The following is a 21,106-nucleotide window of genomic DNA, read 5'->3' on the forward strand; positions in this document are numbered from 1 at the left end:
CGAGGACAAGCATCCTTTTAGGTATGAGTACCAGACTCAAATTCCTGGAGATCTTGGAGGCATACTGTATACGTACATATATAAGCTTTTGTTCCCTGGGGTCCTAGCGTGAGCCTGAAATGAGAAAAATTCAATGGACTTGGTTAAGCACAATTGTCTTTTGAGCCGGTGCTTCTCAAAGTGTGGTCACACAGAGCAGCAACAGCAGCAGCCAGGTATTTGGTAGGAAGACTTACTGAACACCATCCACACGCCAGAACCTGAGCCAGACTAGAGATCCAGTGATGAGCATTGTAGATGCAGGGCCAGTCTTCAAGGAGATTACATTCCCCACCGCAAAGGAGACAAGCTTCAAACAGGACTAACCAAATGTGGGCAGTGCTAGGGCAAAATGGGTACTTTGGATTCTGGGTCTTGCTGATTTGTCTCAAATGGCCACAGTTTCCCTAAAAGACTGTGTCTTCCCTACTTGGACAACCTCACCATGTGTCCCATTGTGGGACTTATGGCTCTACGAGAAATTTCCTGGTATCAGGAGATATATAATCCCCTAGATGGTAAGCGCCAGTACAACAGAAACCAGAATTTTGTAGAGAGGTTAGTCCTATAGGCCACCAGTGTAGAATGCTAGGTCCCATTTCCGCCTCCAGCACATGTTAGCTGTAAAAGCTAGGGTATCTTAGGTTGCTTTTGTGTGTACAGTGTGGGAAATGGTTGTGTGCACTTCGTGGTGGACTCAGTGTATCCCTAACAGGTGAGATCTTTGGAGCAGTTCTCATTTTAAGGAGCAAGAGCACTCTCTAAAGCCAAGTTAAGGATTTTAAAGGAGGAAGTTTGTAATATTGGAAGGGAAGTGCTTGTAAAAGATATTGTGTTCTTGGTACGTGAATGGGCACCAAATATAGTTCTTGTTATTATCATCACACTGTTCTACCAAGTTCTTGGCGGTCCAAGTAAGCCATTTAACTTGTTGCGGGGACCCCAGTTCAGCCCTTCCTGTCATTCTAGATAGAAAATTCTGGAAAGCTATTAAAAGCATACTTGTGGTCAGCTGTGATGGAATCTCTCCAGTCCACTTCTCGTGCCCTAGAACTTCCTCTTCCCTTCACCTGATTGAGGTGGCACTGGCTGTTTTTTTTTTTTTTTTTTTTCCTTCCTAATAATCCTTCTCTAATGTTGGCTTGTGCTTAGATCCCTCATCTGGTAGCTGTGAAATCCCAGGGACCTGCTTTGACCGCCTCCCAGTCAGTGCATGAGCAGCCCACCAAGGGCCTGTCTGGGTTTCAGGAAGCTCTGAGCGTGACCTCTCACCGCGTGGAGATGCCACGCCAGAACTCGGATCCCACCTCTGAAAACCCGCCTCTCCCCACGCGAATCGAAAAGTTTGACCGAAGTTCTTGGTTACGACAGGAGGAAGACATTCCACCAAAGGTAACAGTAGGGGCGTTTTTTGCATTGCCATCACCATTGCCATCACCATTGTCATCACTGACCACTCTTGTGGTTACTGCGCCAGGCCTTTTGCAGGCGTGAAGAAGATGATGATGCCAAGGCACCTTTACTTCTCATGTTTGTCTTGGTGCCTCTTTATCCCTACACTAAGATTTACATTGTCAGCTTTTCTAACCATCATTTTCCCTATAACTAAATCTCGGGGAGGCTGAATGACTACTAAGTATATATTCTGTGTTTAGCATCAGAACTTTCAACACTAAGCATTTCAAACTTATTATCTACGGCAAGAAGTAGAATAATGGATATTTTTATGGATGACTTAATCTATGTCTAGGCAAATTGAAAACTTCCAGATAAAAGATAGAAAATCTATTTCTATTTTGATCACAAAATCAGATTTCAGGGAGTTAGAAGATAGTGTTATTCTTAGGATATTTTAGTTGACCCCATTGAAGGAAAGCTCCTTGTAGGCCAGGTTGTAATTTAATTCCAGTCTTAATCCGTAATTGTGGATAAAATTTCAGGGTAAAATGATCAGTCATCCCACTGGACAGAACATTTTTGAGTTTGGGTCTTTTTATACCAAGTCTCTCTCTCTCTCTCTCTCTCTCTCTCTCTCTCTCTCTCTCTCTCTCTCTCTCTTTTTTTTTTTCCCTGTTGTTCTGAGATGTCCTAGAGTGTGTCTGGGCACCTGGCTACAGACAGTCTGGAAATATTTCAAAATACCAGAGACATGTTTACACTGGATTCTTCCTGGCTTAGCAATCTCCCTTCTCATTAGCTCAGCATAAAGGCTGTGACAAATGGAATGTTCTGTGATTTCCAGGAAGCAATGCCATTGTTGATTCCAGAAAAAAGTTTTTGATGGCTTAATTAGTATTTTTCTTTATACTCTTCTCAGGAGGATATTGTAACAGGAGTTCCATTATTTGAAAATGAAAGCCACTAATAGCTTGTCTTATTGATATTTTCTTCCTATAGAAGCAGAAATGCCATCAGAAGAGATTATTAGGGAGCAAAGTTCAATAGGGAGAGTAAGGTAGGCAGAGGAGCAGACACAACGCTAGAAGAACTGAAACAGGAAGTCATTAGTCTACTTTCTGAAAACAGGCATATATTGGTAGAGCAGGGAGAAAATTTTAGATCAAATATAAGATTTAGCTTTTAATAATTCATGAGACTCTTTCTTCCCAACTACTTGTTTACAAAAATAAAAAGGAAAAATAGAAGTGGTAATATTTAATTAGAATAGGTGGTAGAACTCATTTGGTCATTTTTGCTTCACTGACTCATCTTTACATTAAAATGAATTATAATAAAAATTTTTCAAAGTAGACAAAGGATAGCACTTAACACTGGAAATAATTTTCTGTGCTGAAATTCATCATATGATTCTTTTAAAAGAATAGACAGTTTTGGCACAGTTATAATGTTTGATTTTATTAAAAAGTCTGCATATTTTCTAAAATGAGGCTTATTGAATTCTACTTTAGGCTCTTGCCAGATAAGCTAAAATAGATTCCTACTGCACTTCACAAACAAATTGTTACCCCTATAATCTTTTTGAAACCCTTCCAGTTTTTTTAGCGTTAGTCTTGAATTAATCTTGAATCCTGAATCCTATTTGGGACTGTGCTTACTAATTGACCTTCCACTGCATAGGTGATTTGAAGTTCGGATTTTAATTACTAATTTCAGGTTAACTAGGAGGTAGAAACATTCACAATCTAGTGTGGTATGTTCCCTGAAGTTCTAAGCTGACATCCTAGTTTCACTCTAGATTTTTGCCATTTCTTTATCTGCTTACTAGTTGTCATATGAGCTAAAAATGGAAGTTGGCTTGAGCTGGGTGGCTACTATCAGATCCAATGAATTAAGAGCACCCTAACGAGATTCCTGGTGTCTACCACTGTTGCCCAAAAGAGGCCAATTATTTTTAGCTCAGTGAATCCAAAATTTACCTTAGTCTGTGTTTATGGAATTTTTAAGACTGAGAATGACCCTTTCTCTGGTTGTTGATGGTGTCTTACTGCCTTTTGCTAGCAGACTCTTACTTGGTTTTGTTTAGGGAGTTAACATTTCTGTGAAAAATACATGACATCCACCCCACCCCCACCCCCACCCCCCGCCGCCCCATTTCAGATAGTTTCTGAACTTCCTTGGAAATCTTTGGAAAGGGTAAGATCTTCAGAGAACAGCCTGTAGAAACTACTTTGTGGGAAATGTTTCTGAATTCTGGTTTTCTTCCAGGTGCCTCAAAGAACTACTTCTATATCCCCAGCGTTAGCCAGAAAGAATTCTCCTGGGAATGGTAGTGCTCTGGGACCCAGACTAGGATCTCAGCCCATCAGAGCAAGGTAAGGGAAGGAATGTGGCGACAGTGAAGGAAAAAGCCCACTCGCTGTTGCCATCACTGCTTTCCTTAAAAATGTCTGCGTTCTTTTCACTGAAAGGCAGGTTGACTTGCCACCTGGACTGTGCCTTTTGATGGACCAGATACGTGCCTTTTATTTCTTCAAAAACTTCACAGAAATCACTATACTGCTGTGTGTGTGGAGGTGGGGGTGCTCAGGAATGAATGAATGAAGCAACCCAGAAACCAGTGCAGTGTACCTTAATCAATAGTGTTTAAAATCTGGGAGTAAAATTGCAAATACAAGTCTGGGTGTAATATCTCAAACCAATAATTATTTCATAGGCCATGTTATGATGGAATCAATAGGAAAAAATGGCCTATTTTGGATTGATTTTTAATATCCGGTCAAGAAGTATGCTCTAGGAATCACTGAGACTTCACAAAGTATTTGCCAAGGAGATAATGACCAACTGCAGACTTAAAATTGCAGAAGAACTAACTTTGGAGAGGAAACCACCATGTTGGTCACGAAATAGGAGGGCATTTGAAAGATGTTATTTTAGTGCAAAAAAACATTTGAAATTCATGCATAGTTTTTTTCACATTAAGAATTTTCCAAGAACTTTTTAAAAGGTTTTTATTATTATTAATTTGAAAGGCAAAGTTACAGAGAGAGAAGGAGACACAGAGAGGTCTTCCATCTACTGGTTCATCCCCAAGTGGCCGCAATGGCCAGAGCTGGGCCAGCCCAAAGCCAGAAGCCCAGAGCTTCTTCTGAGTCTCCTATATGGATGCTAGGGACAAGCACTTGGACTATCTTCTGCTGCCTTCCTAGGCACATTAGCAGGGAGCTGGATTGGAAGTGGAGAAGCTGGGACTCAAACTGGTGCCCATATGGGATACCTGCATCACAGGCAGAGGCTTAACCTGCTACACAACAATGCCAGCCCCACCTGTGAACTTCCTGAAGACACTTCATATAGCTTCCACTGTTCTTTTTCCAGAATTTTCCATTGATAATGTATGTTTCTACAGTGAGGAAGTTTCTCCCACTTCTACTGGTTGCTGTTGAGGTCTCAAAACTGGGAGGAAACAAGATCTCTACAGCCTCCCAGCGGATTTTTATGTGGCAACAGATGCTATTTGTTGCTGTAGTTCATCAAGCTTCCCTCAGATTTTTCATGATGAATACATCCCGTTTTAGGATTAGCAGAAATAGCAAATGGCCTCTGCTGAAGCTATAAAAAGGATGAGCTTGGGCAGGCTGTTTTCTTTTCCTTCATTGTGTTCATAATAGGACAAGGACCCCCCTTTCTAGTGCAAGAAAGACTGCAAATGAAGCTTATGATTATTTGTACATCTCTTTAAAATGTGGAATGCTTTGGATCATAAAGCTTTCATTTTCCTTTTGACATGAAAAGTCTTGGGAAGAGGTCAGTCCATAAATAATATGCAACTATACTAAGAACACGAGTTCCTTTAGGGCAAAGATGCTGGTCCATTCCGAATGGAACTACCAATGGCAGGAGGCTCTGAATAAGCCATTTTTCCCCAAAGACTCGTCACACGCACACTGAGCTGGTGTTGCTAAGCTGTTCTAGGCCTGGAACGTGCTGTGACCAGGCAGCCAGAGGAAGGACAGCATCGGATTTCCTGAACTTTAGCAGTCCCCCTCTTAGGCAGCAGTAAGTCCCCAATTATCAGTGCTTCTTGCCCCTTTGAACCCTGCCCTCAGGGCTCTGTTCATTGGATCACTTGCTCAGTATTTTAGTGGCTTTAGATCAAGCATTATTTCAAACTTACTTTTTTTTCCTGTCAACCAAAAAAGAAAGAGCTACCATTATGCAGTCAGACAAAAAGCAGCTTTTTGTTCCTTCTTAAGTGCTATTTTAATGGCATTGAAGCCTAAAATAATTGGTATTTGATGGTCAGTGGCTTACAAAGTATGAGCCCCTTAGAACTATTTAAATATCATACCTTGTCCAAAGAACACAGACTTTGTGGGAGATGGCTAACATTTTTCTACTTCAGCGGTAGAGAAGTGAGCGAAAAGATCTTAATTATTTCGTTACAGAGAATCCCCATCTTGTAGGCGGAGCACTCCTTCAGCACGCCCTGCTTCTTGTCTGGTGTGACCCACACTTAAGTCATAAATCAGAGTTTACAGCTCTAATTGGATTGCAGTGTTTAAAGCCTCAAGATCTAGTTTATTTCCTGTGATAAGGGTAGCTTTTGTTCACCTAAGTAGCCCACCCAGTACTTAGTGGCCTGAAATATAACTGCTTCTTGCATTTCAGGATTCTGGGAGGCAGCTAAGAAGTCCATCTGCTGATCTTGCCGGGGTTTGCTCGTGTAGCTGCTGGGTCCACTGTACCTCTTGTCCCATCCACAGGGTCTTTCATGCGGGGCTTCCTTCTCCTTTGGTGATGTCAGAAAAGCATTTTAAGAGGAAACCATGTCCCATGGCCACTGCAAGTCAAATGCCCAACCCCTGAGTCCATGTGGAAAGGAGCTATGCAGGGGCATGGGCACTACGCGATGCGAATTGGCTAGGGGCCATCACTGTGATGCACAGCCTCTCCTGCTCTTCTGGTTCTTGTGAAGCCTCATCGTTCTTTTTGTGCCATTTGTCAGACAAGCACCCATTCATAAAGCTCTTAAGAAAAAGGCTGCTTTTAAATAAGTCACACTTCACCATGCTTCTGGGCTATACTTCCTGTACTTGGTCAATGTTCTCTTTCTTTCCTCCTTTTCTTTGAAATAGTTCTCAAGGGCGTCTAGAAAATTAACAAAGTCGGAATGGATTGCAAACAAAATTACATAACTAATAAAGGACAGATTCAGGAAGTTACATTATTTTTAATTCATTTGCTAAAGTCAGCAGATAAACATGAAGGGCCCACTAAATGCAGAACTGCCTGTGACTGGGAGCCAGTGACTGCAACCCAGGCTGCCCGACTCCAGGGCCCATGAGTCATACTGGACCTGCTAGTCCTTAGGGCTAAAGGAGTCATCAGGGGCAAAATTATTTTTCCTGTCTCACTATTTTACTTTTGGGAGAATATATCAATTAAGGTAGAGCCTCTTTTCCCCTTCTGTGGCACATGAGGGATCCCAAATTTAAGATAATAGCATGTCAACATGGAAGGAATTTGGGTACCCAACTCACTACTTTGAGAACTATCAAGAAGAGCAGTTCCAGCTATGTGCATTATATGTGGAAAATAAATCATTGTTGTGCTAAGTCAATAATAAAAAAAAAAAGATTCAGAGCCTAGTGGATAAAAAACTCAGTTTTTCTTTCTTGCATTTAGTACTCAAAATGTTAGATAAATGCAGAATGTATGATTTCTTTTTTTTTTTTTTGAGAGTTTGGGAAACATTATTTAAATGAATAATCTCTTTAGAAGACTGCAGGTCAAATGTGTGGCATGCAAGCATGTTCCTGTAACATGAGGAAAAAAGCAAAGCTTTGCTGGTGTGAATACTTATCCTTTTCCCCAACAAAACTCCTTGTTAAGTTCCTCTCCTGTCTACACACACCACACCAAACCAAGAAGAGCCGCATCGCCGTTGTTTGTAAGTACATGCAGCATTGAGCGTGCACAGCTGTGCAGCATCAGCTGGTCAGGAACGTGTTACAGAGCCACCCCTGCAGTGCCCTGCCTTCTGCCGGGCTCAGGCAATTTCTTACTGACTTATTTGTTTAGTAAATAGTTCTGGAGTGGCATACTGTTCTAAGTGCATTGCAAATATTAACTAATTTAAGCCATAAGCACTCTGTGAGGTGGTGACTATACTCATTCCCGTTTCATAGCTGGAGAAATTAAGGGAAACAGAAGGTAAGCAAGTTGGCCAAGGTGACAAATTTAGTTAAGTGGTAGAGTTGAGATTTGCACACTGGTAGACTTGTACCGAAGTCTGCACTTCTCAGCACCATTCCTTGCTAGTCTGTTTAGTGTGCATTGGTGTGGTGTTTTCCCAAGGGAGAGGGGCCCTCCGTTCCTTGAGGGACATGGCACCCTTTTGTTTCCAGCTTTTTGACCGTGCGGCGTAGTGAGTCTGTGAAGATTAAGATTATTGCTCCTAATCCAGCGATATGCGCCACCCTTCAAAAGTCAGCGTGCTGCAGGACACACCTCTGAAACATCTCCCCACCGTAGATGGAACTCACGTCATCACATGCTTTGTCTGGCTCCCTTCCTAGATGGCTAAAGTCCGGATGATAACACGGTCACCGTGAGCCCTGGCAGTGGCTGCCTGCCTGCCCTTCTGTGCATATACAGCTGGGCATTGCACAGGCTGTAGAATCAATGGGGACTTCTCACCTGTTGTTTTCACTCCCAGAGGCCTTATGCATTCAGGGTGATCAGTTGAGCTTAAAAAAGATTTGATTAGATCATTGTAAGCCATTTCTTTGAAATCCCAAGCACTTTCATATTTAACTATGATTCGTGTGTGCTTTTAAAGCAAATTAAACCGTGATCAAACAAGTACATCTGAAATATGGAAAGATTTAAATGAAGCCAGAAACACCCAGTCAAAACTCAGGGACTTAAATACAAACCTATCTTCTATGGCTCGTTTGCTCTTATTGGCTTGTGTCGTCAGGAACAAAGTAAAGTGAGTTTTGGCAGTCACCCAGTTAATTATAGACTTGGCCCAAGTATTTGAGCCACAAAATCACTTTGTAATCCTAATTTTCCCTTTTGACTTTTCATGTGATTCAAGTTGATGGAATAATGGCCCCGTTTTTACTTTACTGCATGTTTTACAGACCAAACAGGCTTGCTGCTTGATGGTAGTTGTCTGAATTAAAAGTTAGCATTTATGGAAATCTATTTGGATGTTTCCAAGCTTTACACATTTGGATCTGAGTAGGTTCAGTTAATATGTGAGCAAGGGAAATCTATCATTTAATGGAATCCTTCTGAAGTTGACCCTCTTTAAAAGCATTTCTCAGACCCCTTTGGTCCAAGGCCAGACCATGCAGATATAATAAGAGAAAAATGTGAACAATAGGAAATTTTCTCGAAATACTCATATTTTATCAATAATAATCTAGAAAAGACATTATAAAGTTTTCACTGTTCCTCTGAGTGGCTACAGAGAAATGTAAGCACTTCTTCAGTCTCCAGCAGCAAAAATAGCAATGTATTAAGATCAGCAGCCGTGCTGGTTAGCTCCAGTGGGGAGGACTTGTGCTAATGAGGCCGGGGTCAGGCATTTAATGCCCTTGAGACCCAATTAGCTTCACACAGGAGGCTCTGAGCCCAGTCAGAGCCCTGTGCTCATCCCAGCCAAGGCCTCTGCTTCTCTTTTATGCTAGGACAAGCCCAGCCCAGGCCTCCTCATCCTGCTGTCTGGGGCTCCCTGCCTCACACTGGGCCAGTCATTGCTCAGCCTGGCAAGGGAGGTCCGCATCCGGAGCCAGGTTTTAAGGCCGTGGCTCCACATCCAGACCTTTGCTTCTGAGCGCCCAGTCTCAGTGCTTCCTGATACCCTTGGGTCTCTATCTTGCCGGTGTCCTGTCCACATCCATGTGCACAAGGCAAACCTCAGTCCTCTGTCCCAGCCTTGCTGCTCTGCGGCCCTGTCAAATCCTGTCTTCCTCCTAACATGTCCTTGGCACGTCCAGTATGTGTGAACGTTCCCTAAACCCCGAAAATATTGCAATCACTTTCACACAACACAGAGGCCACCACTTCACTGCTGTGTCTACAGCACTTCTCTTAGCTCTGCGTTTGTGTTGTAACACGACTGCCTGCTTTGTGCCCCGTCACTCATCTTGGTCCAGCCAGTCTCACAAGCAAGGGGCTTATTAGAAAGGTTTGAGTCAGGCCGGCACCGTGCCTTAACAGGCTAATCCTCCGCCTTGTGGCGCCGGCACACTGGGTTCTAGTCCCGGTTGGGGCGCCGGATTCTATCCCGGTTGCCCCTCTTCCAGGCCAGCTCCCTGCTATGGCCCGGGAGTGCAGTGGAGGATGGCCCAAGTGCTTGGGCCCTGCACCCGCATGGGAGACCAGGAGAAGCACCTGGCTCCTGACTTCGGATCAGCGAGATGAGCTGGCCGCGGCGGCCATTGGAGGGTGAACCAACAGCAAAAAGGAAGACCTTTCCCTCTGTTTCTCTCTCTCACTATCCACTCTGCCTGTCAAAAAAAAAAAAAAAAAAAAGAGAGGTTTGAGTCAAATCATCAAAGGAGTGCTGCATTAGAGCAAAGAGCTAGATTCTGCTGCCACCCATCACCCCCCAGAAGAAAACACCTCAGAACATCTATCACCAGCCACCCTACTCGCAAGAGACCTTTTCATTTTAATACAAAGAACACTGCATTGCCATTCCACCATAGGAAGAGCAACACGAAGAAACAGCAATATGCCCATCACTCTTAATCTCCCACACAGCTGGTTAGCAATCCATTTCTTAGAAATTCTTTGGAATTTATTATGCATAATTCTTGATCACTACTGTTAAATAAGAGGTGGGCAGTGGGGAAATTCATTATTTATGATTTAAAGGAGATGGGAGTATGTCTTTCTGAAAAATAGAAATGTTAATGTTTCAGAAATACCACACATTCATCATTTGCAGCATTTTCAAATTAAGGGTATTTCCAATATGGATCCTAATCATTTCAATCAACTAGATGCAAACAATTTTCACAAAAATATTTGAGACACAAAGGAGTGGCCACTACAATAGCCAGAATTTTTGAAGTTTTATTTAAGTTTACCAATAGTTAGTTACTCTGCAATTGATGTTACTATTAGGTTGACTTAGTAACCCCTTTGCCATAAAACCTGCAAAGATAAATATAAGTCCTACATTTATAGGACAAAAAATAAATTATGAGAACATATTTATTTTTATAGTTGTCCACTGATGTTTTCCAGGGTTACTAGCCATCTATACCAAATCAAACTTTTTTGGCCAATCTATTACCACAAAGCATGAAACTTGTATGTTGGAAGAAGTCATTTTGTTTAGTTGCTGCTTTATAAGGATGCCATTTTCTGGTGAAGTTGTGATGGACTAAATTACTGTTAAGTATCTCAGGGCAGGAGCCATCTTATTTTCAAATCTATCTGTGCCTGGTACACACTTGGGATGTTCCTACAGTGGACAGAACAAGAACTAAAGCATACAATTACACTTCTCTGTGAATTTCCTAACACCATGGTGACTCTGCGAACAAGAATGTGAAATTCTCTTTAGAGAACTGAAGAGTTTGGGAATGTGGTGGAGTTGTGAAGGGATGTGTTGCATCCCCTGAGCAATAGATTTAAGCAAGAGCTTTGAGTTTCCAGTCTCGCAAAATTATCAGTGCTCAGCATCATATAAATATAGTGAAAATGAAAATGAGTTATAAATTTAGATTAGAAGGAGGTACTTTATAGAATTTTTCAGAATGTTGCTTATACTTTTTTAGGTTTTTCAGCCCACACTAATTTTTTTTAAGATTTGTTTGAAAAGTTGAGTGACGTTTTCTTTATTCATTCATGTATTGATGGACACCTGGGTTGACTGTATCTTGGCAATTGTGAATTATGCTGTAATGAATGCAGGTATCACTTCAAACTGATTTCAGTTTCTTTGTTTTTTTTTATCCAGAGGTAGGACTGTTGAATAGTAATTCTACTTTTAATGTTTTGAAGAATCTCTACACTGCTTTCCACCATCATTGTACAAACTTGCATTCTCACTCTGCAAACCTACATTCTCACCATGTTTCATCTTTCTTGACAGCTGTAATGTGATGACTCCTCATTGGCATTTTAATTTGGATGTCTGATTACTGACAATGATCAGTTTTTCACACACCTACTGACTGTATGCCTTTTGAAAAAAGTCTATTTGGGTCATTTGCCCATGTGTTAAGTGAGGCTATGTGTTTTCTTGCTATATGGACTCGTTTGAACCCCTTGTGTGTTTTGGATACGAACCCCTTCCCAGACAGGTGAGGTGCAAATGAGCAGGTTGTGAGAATAATCGATATGTCTGCTGTCCACACAGCAACCCGGATCTCCGGAGAACTGAGCCTGTCCTGGAGAGTCCCCTTCACAGGACCAGCAGTGGCAGCTCCTCCAGCTCCAGCACCCCCAGCTCCCAGCCCAGCTCGCAAGGAGGCTCCCAGCCCGGGTCACAAGCTGGGTCCAGTGAACGTACCAGAGTTCGAGGTAAAGCGCCGTGTCACCTTCCCTAACATCTCCTGGGGAGGAGGCCCATGGACAGGGGAACAGGTTACTTCTTGACTCTCATCCTGGCATGGCCACCCCTGTGGGACACTGCAGAACCCCATGGCTGCTCTTAGCTTCTGCCTCCTCCCAAGAGTGGACAACCATCCCTAATTGTGTGTGACATCTGAGTGTGGACAAAGTCCTTTTTAATCTCAGGGAACAGTGCCTTCTGGAGATGTCAGCAAGAGTGGTCTTACTTGTGAATACGGTCACGTAACGTGGGTGAACTTCCATGTCCATTTGATGGCCTGTCTTCACAATTTCATGTACTCCCCGAGTGTCCTACTCCAATGTCCCAAAGTCCCATCTGGCATCCTGAATATGGTTCATATTAGTAGGTATTTCTCAAAATTCCATGAAGACTGAAATAGAACAAATGTATTTGAGGAAAGAAATAAAATCTCTGACTTGAACAGATACATTTAACTCTTCTGGTTATTCCTATTAGATAGGTAAAAATTAGCATCTCTAAAATATCTAGTTCAAATCATTTGCCATTGTTTAGTTTTCATTAATGAAGAAGCCTAGGAAAAGCAGTATTGTCCAAATTATTATGAGCATAATAATACATTGTTTCTAGCTAATCAAAATTCTCTTTTTGAATCCGCTTCTTCAGAAGGTAATTCTGCTTCCAAGTGATAAAGACCAGTACTATTGAGTGCAATTTGATGAACATTAATGACACTTGTGAATTACTCTGTCTGATGAAAATTACCAGCTCTCTTTTTCTGAGCCTCTTCAGTAGACACAACCACAGTTTATCGTCCAACATATATCCCTTTAAGTTTTTAAAGGAGTACAGGCCCCATATGTGTATTTTGAAAAACTAGGTGTATAACCTGGGGTGTCCATGTCTCTAGGGATGTGGATTGGCCTTGGGCTGCCCTACTTGCTGCCTTCTCTGGTCGAGGGCGACTCCCAGAGCTACAGAAGTCTTTATTGCCAGGATCCAAATATAAATTTAATTTAGAAAATGTTTTGCCCCTGCCTTTCTTTCTAATCATATATTTAGTTACAGAAAATATCAAAGAAAACCAAATTTACACATAGCAGTTGTATTCCCTCATTCAGGATTAATTCTTATATTCTTTCCTTTGGCCCCTAGCGCTTCTGGGTTAAAACAGATCTCCTGCTGTAGATTTGATCTTCACTCCCTGCACGCTCATCACCCTAAGAGCTGCTTGCTCACTCCTTTGCTCTAGAAGTCTGGTCTAGGGCCCTTCCCCCCCAAGGCACACCCTCCTCCCAGCCCCCACATCATTCTTTCTACCTTAAAGGGGGCCAGACCACTTCTCACTCCGACTTAAAAACTACTCTACCAAATAAAATAGGTTTCCTTTATTTCTTTTTTCCATAAAAGTTCATCAGAATAATCTGTTCTGCTGGGTAACTAGTCAAAGCAGCAGCCACGTCAAGAAACTACACTGAGAGTTTGGGCTCGCACATGGATTAAGAACGGGACTTGCAGAATTTAGTCAGAATCCCAGCTCTCCCTGATTTCAGCATCACCTCTGGCCAGTGGTGTCATCTTAATAAATCTGTGCTAACCTGGTGTTAAATTGGAAATGGCATAGAAAATTAATTAATTTTTAAAAAATATTATGTAGGATCTCTGTCTTTAATGTGCTGTACACTGTTATTTAATGCTATAACTAGTACTCCAACGGTAGTTTTTTCACTTTGTGTTGCTATATGGGGCAAACTGTTGAAATCTTTACCTAATATATACTAAACTGATCTTCTGTATATAAAGAGAATTGAAAATGAAAAAAAAAAAATCTGTGCTAACAGTAAAATCAAAAACTAGCACCACCCCTTTGGGTTGGAACAGAGGATCAAGTGAGATAATTAACATAGAATGCATTTAGCACTGTGCATGCCCAACAAATGGTACTTGCTGTAGTGTTTCTGATTACTAGTAAGTTCCAGGTTAGAAGCCTAACTGCGCTTGCCCAAACATTTATTATTATTATTTTTTTTGCCATGAATGTACCTGAGGAATTGCCGGAGTGAGTGATGTGTCCACTGAACAACTCTAAAGAGGTGACTCAATCCCAGATGACTCATCCAGATTATGAGTCATTACTTTTTGAGGTCATATCTTTCTTGACCCTCTGTTTGTTCCTCCAGCCAACAGCAAGTCAGAAGGATCACCTGTGCTCCCACATGAGCCTGCCAAGGTGAAACCAGAAGAATCTAGGGACATTACCCGGCCTGGTCGACCAGCTGTGAGTGCTTTTCTCTCTGAATTTTTACCTTGACTAATTTACCACAGAACACACAGGTTACAGCAGTCAGGATACACTCAGGAGTATAAACCAAAACTGTTGAGATTATTGAAAAGAATGAAGTCCTGAGCACCAAACAGGCAATCATACTGATATCGGAATTTGACCCCTTAAAATAATATATGAAATGTGGCTCCTTAAACTTCCCCAGAAGTCCCATCTGAGGTGCCACATATGTTACTGGAATTTGGATGCCATACGATATCACCATATGCTTATTAATAAATCCCCAATATTAAGCCCATGTGGGTTCTCGCCTAATATTCAGAGAAGAATTCTGAATACCGGCATTAATGAACGAGGCAGCAGGGTACATTTTAAGCTTTTATTTAGTGCAAAAGATGCATAGGAGAGTGAGGGCTTTATCTCTAGGAGAGAGGTAGATCTAGGTTCATACTGAGTACCAGGAACCAGCCACGTGGAAGAGCAGCTAGGCCCAGAAGCCTAGGGCGGGTAGGCCAGGAAACCACCTGCCCAGGAGGCACAGGGCTACAGCCAGCACCCTGCTGGCAATAGGCCAGGGTGAGGGAGGAAGGAAAAAAAAGGGCAGGACACACCCTGTCCCAGGATTTTAATCCACTCTCAAAGGGGAGTGGCTAATTAACCTGATTGGCTGGTGGGCACTCAGGTGTGGCCAGGTAGGACCAGGAGGTCACACAGGGGTGTCGTGAAGGCGTGGTCTTCCAGCTCACAAACCTAATCAATTTTAACCTGTATGCCTGTCTACTTCAATACCTGATCAGCAAAGAAATGAACCAATCTTGGAGTGCATCCTGTGCCCTTACATGTTGCGCTTAATGTTAGCATGTCTTTAGAAAATGAAACAGGAGGAATAATAACTCATATCATTCTATAATTTCTATGCAACAACTTTGGCAAAAAGATGTTGAAACTAAAAGTTAAGGAGACTTGGACACTTTCTATGATTTATTTACTGTTCTACTGTGCTTTTTCCCCATATTATTTTCCATGTTTGTTACTATTACAGTTTTTTTTTTATTACTTTTCATGCCGCTAGGCCTATTTTCTGGATAAAAATTGATAAGCATGGTGCAATTTAAAATTAAATACAGCTTCACTACTGTGACCTGATAGACTAAGACATCTTAAAGAATGAAATAAAAGCACAGAGGCTGCAATTTGAAAGTTGGAAAATAATTTAGAATGAGTTCCTATCAACTTTTTAAAAATATGCTGAGAATCTTTTCTACAGAATGAATGTGGAGTCTGTCTGGTTTACTCTGTTTTTTCACCTAAAAGTGAAGAACTACACTGAAAGTAATAACCAGGGGAACTCGCACAGTTCCCGGCTGGTGTTTTCTTTGCTCTTTTGTATTATCAGCTGTTTTGGGAAATGATTCCAATGTATCTAACTTGCTGCCTTGCCTTTCTTCTGGCTTTCTCCCCTTCTATGGATTCTTCTGGATTGGGTTCTTCTTATCTCAGAGCTATAAGAAAGCTATAGATGAGGTTAGTATTTTCTCTTCTTGATTGTATTTTCATAAGATGTAAATGTTAACCAGTTTCTTGATTTTGACATTCAGAAAGGTGGCTAATGGGATCACAGATGTGAAGTCACAGGCAGACCTGCTGGGCGAGTGCCCCTCCAATGGAAGCTACCCTCAGACCTACCCATGTGAAGCCTTTCTTTCAAGCTGTCACTTTTCCAATGTCCAGTTGGTTAGTAACAAGTGTCAAGGCCTTGTTAATGGGCCCATGTCTCTATTCAGTATCTTCCCATAGCAACTTGTGCCTGACAGCCTTGCTAGGGGATAGCTCTCTGCAGTTTCATTAACAAAGAGACGTCAGTCCTAGGACACTGCAAATTTCTAGGGTGTGATTTTGAACAAAAAGTGACTGAGTATTGTTAAATTAATCTTATGGGACATTAACAACACCATCAACAGCAACATTAACGTTAGTTAATGAATCTTGGTGAGTGAAATGACTCTCTCCTTATCTGTTGAGACATTTTTTCATTAGAAAAATATATGGCTTTGTCAGTCGCAGGTAGATCATTAAGAAGCCTGATTGCCTTACTGTTGTTTGTCAGGCCTGCATGAACACCATACTGCAGAGTAGATTTTTTTTAAGAGCTAGGCCTTGCACAGCACTCAAGATGCATGGAATCTGAGAATACTGTTATGGCTTTAAGGCTTTTCATTCTGCTGAGCACTGTTTGGTGAGTTTACACAGAAAAGGCATGGCGTTGTGATGAGAAATCTGCATTGAGATCCCCCGGTAGACAACTGACTGGGACAAGTTTCTAACCTCTCTGGGCCAGACTTTCCTGAACTGTCCAATGGGGATAAAAACCCTGCCCTACCCAGCTCACTAGAGTGTTCAGGCTCGCTCCAGGTCATGTGTGCAGAAGCATTTTGTGACGTGTAAAGGGCTGCAGAAAGCCAAGAGATTGTCTTGTTTGTTGAGGACGGGGTCAGAGGCGTGGAGCTGGCAAGCGGGAGAAGCGTGTGTCTGTGCATCTGGTCTTTACCAAAGAGCCTCACTTTTTCAGAATTATGATCCTGTCACCATGCAGAGTAATCCAGAAAGTTGCCGTAGTTAAAGAATGATAGATTGTATGGGTGAGATGATGCATGTCTAGTGTGGGGTTGTCGGGCACAGGAAGGGGAGAGGGGACCTTGTTGGCTGTTGTGTGCTGTGGTCTTGCTCACTCCTTTCCCTCATCGTAGTGACAAGGACCGGGGTTATCACCATGTTCAGCAGCTTTCTGCCAGAACATTGGCTGCTAATAAATATGGTTTTGTGTGTGAACAATCCAATGGGAATTTCACCCGACCAGAAATTGGCTTGCAGATTGCTGGTTAACCTAGGACATTTTGGCCTTTGAAAACTTGCTTTGTGTGTTGTGGTGTGCTCTACCACACTGGGCAGAGTTGGAAGAGGGCCACAGAGACATCAGCCATGATGAGCAGTTGGGGGAGTGTGAGCTGCACACTGTAATCCCTGGAGCCACGTGTGGTGGTAAGAAGCCCTGCATGTGAATCTGATAACCCTACCCCTTGAGCATCACTGATCTAATCCAGTGCAAGTCCAGGGTTGCTTGGTTCTACCAAACCCAGTGGTCCTCCACCTGGAATGATGCCTCTACTCCCCTTCTCCTAGAGGACACTGGGAAAAGTCTGGAGACAGTTCAGGTTGTCACACTCAGTGGTGCCAGGGGGCGCCCCTAGTATGTTGTGCATAGAGAGTGGCTACCAAATATGCATAATGCACAAGAGAGCTCCCCATGATAAAGAACTGCCTGGCCCCAAATGTCAATAGTGCCATGGCTGAGAAACCTTGAGCTTAAATCCCTCCCCCCCCCACCTTCTCCTTTCAAAAGCGTGACTATGGCTTCCCTCTCAGAGACTGCTTTTCCCTTTAGATACCTGAGGTTGCAACGAAAGTCCTAAAATGTCTTTGAAAATGTGTTGCCTGTTGATACTAATTTGATGGTTCAATTCTTCATAAAAATCTGAAGGAGTGCTCATTAATTTGGCATTGTGGTCTAAGGAATATGAGACAATAGAGCATAGTTTGTGACTATTTAGTACAGCCTTTGAAAATAAATATTTGCTTTAGACAGTCAAATACGTGACATGAAGATTATGCATATAACCAAACACTGGCTTTACCACTGTTGTTTTGTTAGTGCATAGGACTCTGGAAAGTTCTGGCGCAAATCTGTAGACTGGCTGGAACTAGCGGCCTCAACCAGTCTGATCCCTTCTTTCCTCACTTGAGGAGACTGAAGCTAAGTGACCTGCCTAGTGTCTTAGCGTAGGCTTCCTAACAAGAAGTAAGTTATCACATACAGGAAAGGCCAGCTCAAAACTTTTAAACAAAATAATAGTTCAAAGAGTTGAATGGAAATTTGCATAAACTATCTTGTTTCTAAAAAGAGGAAAAAACACGTTTTCAGACAAGGTGTGCATAATAACTGTCAGGTTACATAAGCTTTGCTGAATGAAAAATTATATCAAGTTGGCTCTAACCTGGGTTAGATCACAGAAGCCTTTGGGTAAGAGCCTCTTCACTATCTTTAATTTTACTCTGTCGAAAAAACCCTACTATATTGCCATATTTCCTTTTTAGTTATGTGTTCTCAAATATTTTCATGCTAAATAGCACTTTTATTCCCTTTTCTTAATACTTTTCAGCTTCAGGCTTGAGACAGCCAAGCAATAAATTAGCACAAAGGCTCATTATATGGAGAAAATTGGTATTGTCAGAGAATAAAATGTATGAAAATGGATCTGAACCCAATGGTGTCAGTTTTAGAGCATGTCTACTTATAACTTTGCTTTTATAAGTTTTTGCATAGGCAGTGAATACAAAACAAAACTTTCACTAAACATGCAGGCTGTTGGCAATGGAAGATTAGCTTTTCTGACTGGTAGTGTTACTTTAGAGTTCCTAATTGTTGTTACCTTGGTATTTTCACATCACCTCACCCTACAAGCTGTTACCAATTAAAAAGAAACCTGCAGTTATTTCTAATGTGTCAGGAAAGTTAGCTTTTTAATAGCACCAGAAACAAAAAAATTGAAAGCAAAATCATAAAGCAGGTCAGAACGTTAAAGTGTTTCTAAATACAGTGTTTAGAAAAATGTAGGTCATTTTCAGAAGTGAAACTTGTTTTAAAATCAGTGGGCTATGGGGCTACCTAAATATTTCCAAATAATTGATTTTTAAAAATCTCTAGTTTTGAAATGTCAAAAATAAGGAAAACCAAGTCCTGAGGAAAATGTATAATTAAATAAATCATAGCTAATAATGTTATATTTTACTCACATAATTATTAACAATAGAAATAAACTATTTTAAACCATATTCTCTCTTTAAATTTATGATAAAATGCAACTTTTAATGACACATAACATTTTAAATGCTAATTTTTTTCTTTGATTTAACTTAACCTGGCCTTAATATACAGAAGTCATAAAATAATTTGTTGTTATTTTATTGGTTTGAAAGATTATAATATCCTTTTCCTTTCATAACCTTAACAAATATCTAGGTGATATTTTCTGAGAGTATTCAAGTACAGCATACACTTCACTTTCTTCTCCATTTGATAAAGATAAGCATTGGCAATTGTTAAGAGGAAATAAGTCAAAAGCTGAAATCCAGACAGTAGCTTTTCAAATTTTGAACTATTGCAAAAAAAAAAAAAAAATCCATAGTGTTCTAACTATGCGGTAGTTTTCCCTTTCTTTACTAGTATACACTATATTTAAACACCATAGAGCCTTTTCAGTGCAATTCTATTTTCTCTTGCACAGGTGAGGCGACAACACCTGTTGAAACTGAGGGCATCTGTGTGAGCAAGTGTGCCAGTGTGTAAAAGTCCTGGAAAGTATGTTTGTGTAGAGAGTGCACAGTTTGAGTTTTCAAACAATTACCTTTTCCAAGGGCTTCAGTGCAAGTAGTTCAGGGCAAATTTCAAAGTCACTATTGCTTTCCCTTTGATTTCTATGAAATTAGAAAGAAATGAGCCCTTCACGTAACACCTTGAACTTCCTAAATGTCAGATAAAATACGGGAAGTGTTAACTCGCTTAATTTTAACCAAAATAGTAATGTCTGGCATCTAGGTGGCAGTGGAGAAACACGGTAGACTAAAATCACAGTTATGATTTCACTACACACATGTATCAGTTTTGCTTCTCACCAATTCAGATAGATATATAACTTCATCTAGATCGCCTAGATTGTGCTGATCCCGCATCAGGTAAATTGAACAAATACATTTCTGGATTGAAGTAAAGAGAGAATATGGCCTTAAGACAACTGGGATTTAGTATTTTTCAATGAGTTTCTTTCTCCCTAATCCCCTGTCTCTCACCGAATGCTCTGATTCCCACATGGGTCCCTAAATAGGGAGAAATGGTAAGACCGACGTCCAATTGCCTTTTCCTCACTTGCATGCTGTGTGCCATGGGCAGTTTAACCCATGTGAAGTAGAGCGGCCGTGCTCTCGTAGAACTGCTTCTCTCTCCCTGCATTGCTCTGAAAGCATGTGCGATCAGAGGCAGTCAGACTCTGCACAGTGCCTGCACTCTGCCTGGTGACCAGATGCCGCCTCATCACATCCATAAGGCTACAGGTTTCATCATCCCCATGGACACTGGAAAGTTGTCTCTTCCTTTGGGGGTCTGCACATTTGTTGCAGTGTTCTGCACCAGGGTTTCTGATTGGGAACCGGAGTTGAAAACAAAAGAAAATGAAGCTCCTATCATTCTGGAAGAGAACTCTTTGATTTTTCTTTTTTGTATTTTGTTTTGCTCTGTTGTTCCTCTTGATGAACTCAACTCTATGGCTGTAATTGTCAGTGGCACTAGGCTTTGGGTGGGCCATCATTTGATTCAGTGCCTCTGCTCTCCAGGGAATGATGACACACCCAATGAGTCATTGTAGTAGCTGGAACCGTGGGGATTACTCTATTCTGTAACTGATCCTAGATTTTGGTACAGTAGTGATCATAAGAAGGGAGAGGCCATTGCCATGGTATGGGCGGGCGCCCCAGAATCCTGGGGAACAGTTCCTAATCCCATGCATTTTCCCATGAACTCTGAGGCTGACCAGCTTCACCTTCCCAAAGTAAAATGAGATCCCACTGTTTCATATATGTGTATGCACACAACAGGCCTACACATACATACACATATATATTCAGAACTCAACAGTCTTAGTCTCGCCATGGGTTTTGAACGGAATTTTAATGGATTTCATCTTTCTTTTCTAGCTTCTACACGCTACAAA

The 21,106-nt window shown here is 41.5% G+C and overlaps 1 protein-coding gene across 4 annotated transcripts in view; it reads left to right on the forward strand.

Moving 5' to 3' along the window:
• TNIK (TRAF2 and NCK interacting kinase) overlaps positions 1-21,106 on the forward strand; it is a 388,730-nt gene that overhangs the window by 322,676 nt on the left and 44,948 nt on the right. For 3 of the 4 annotated variants that reach the window (XM_062211872.1, XM_062211854.1, XM_062211880.1), the window contains 5 exons: positions 1,192-1,431; positions 3,706-3,812; positions 11,828-11,991; positions 14,182-14,279; positions 15,786-15,809. In XM_062211872.1, the coding sequence (XP_062067856.1) occupies positions 1,192-1,431; positions 3,706-3,812; positions 11,828-11,991; positions 14,182-14,279; positions 15,786-15,809 (633 nt within the window). The remainder of the gene's footprint in view (positions 1-1,191; positions 1,432-3,705; positions 3,813-11,827; positions 11,992-14,181; positions 14,280-15,785; positions 15,810-21,106) is intronic. The other variant, XM_062211863.1, reaches the window with a different exon arrangement.

The sequence above is a fragment of the Lepus europaeus genome, chromosome 2, assembly GCF_033115175.1.
Source record: "Lepus europaeus isolate LE1 chromosome 2, mLepTim1.pri, whole genome shotgun sequence".
Classification (NCBI taxonomy): Eukaryota; Metazoa; Chordata; class Mammalia; order Lagomorpha; family Leporidae; genus Lepus; species Lepus europaeus.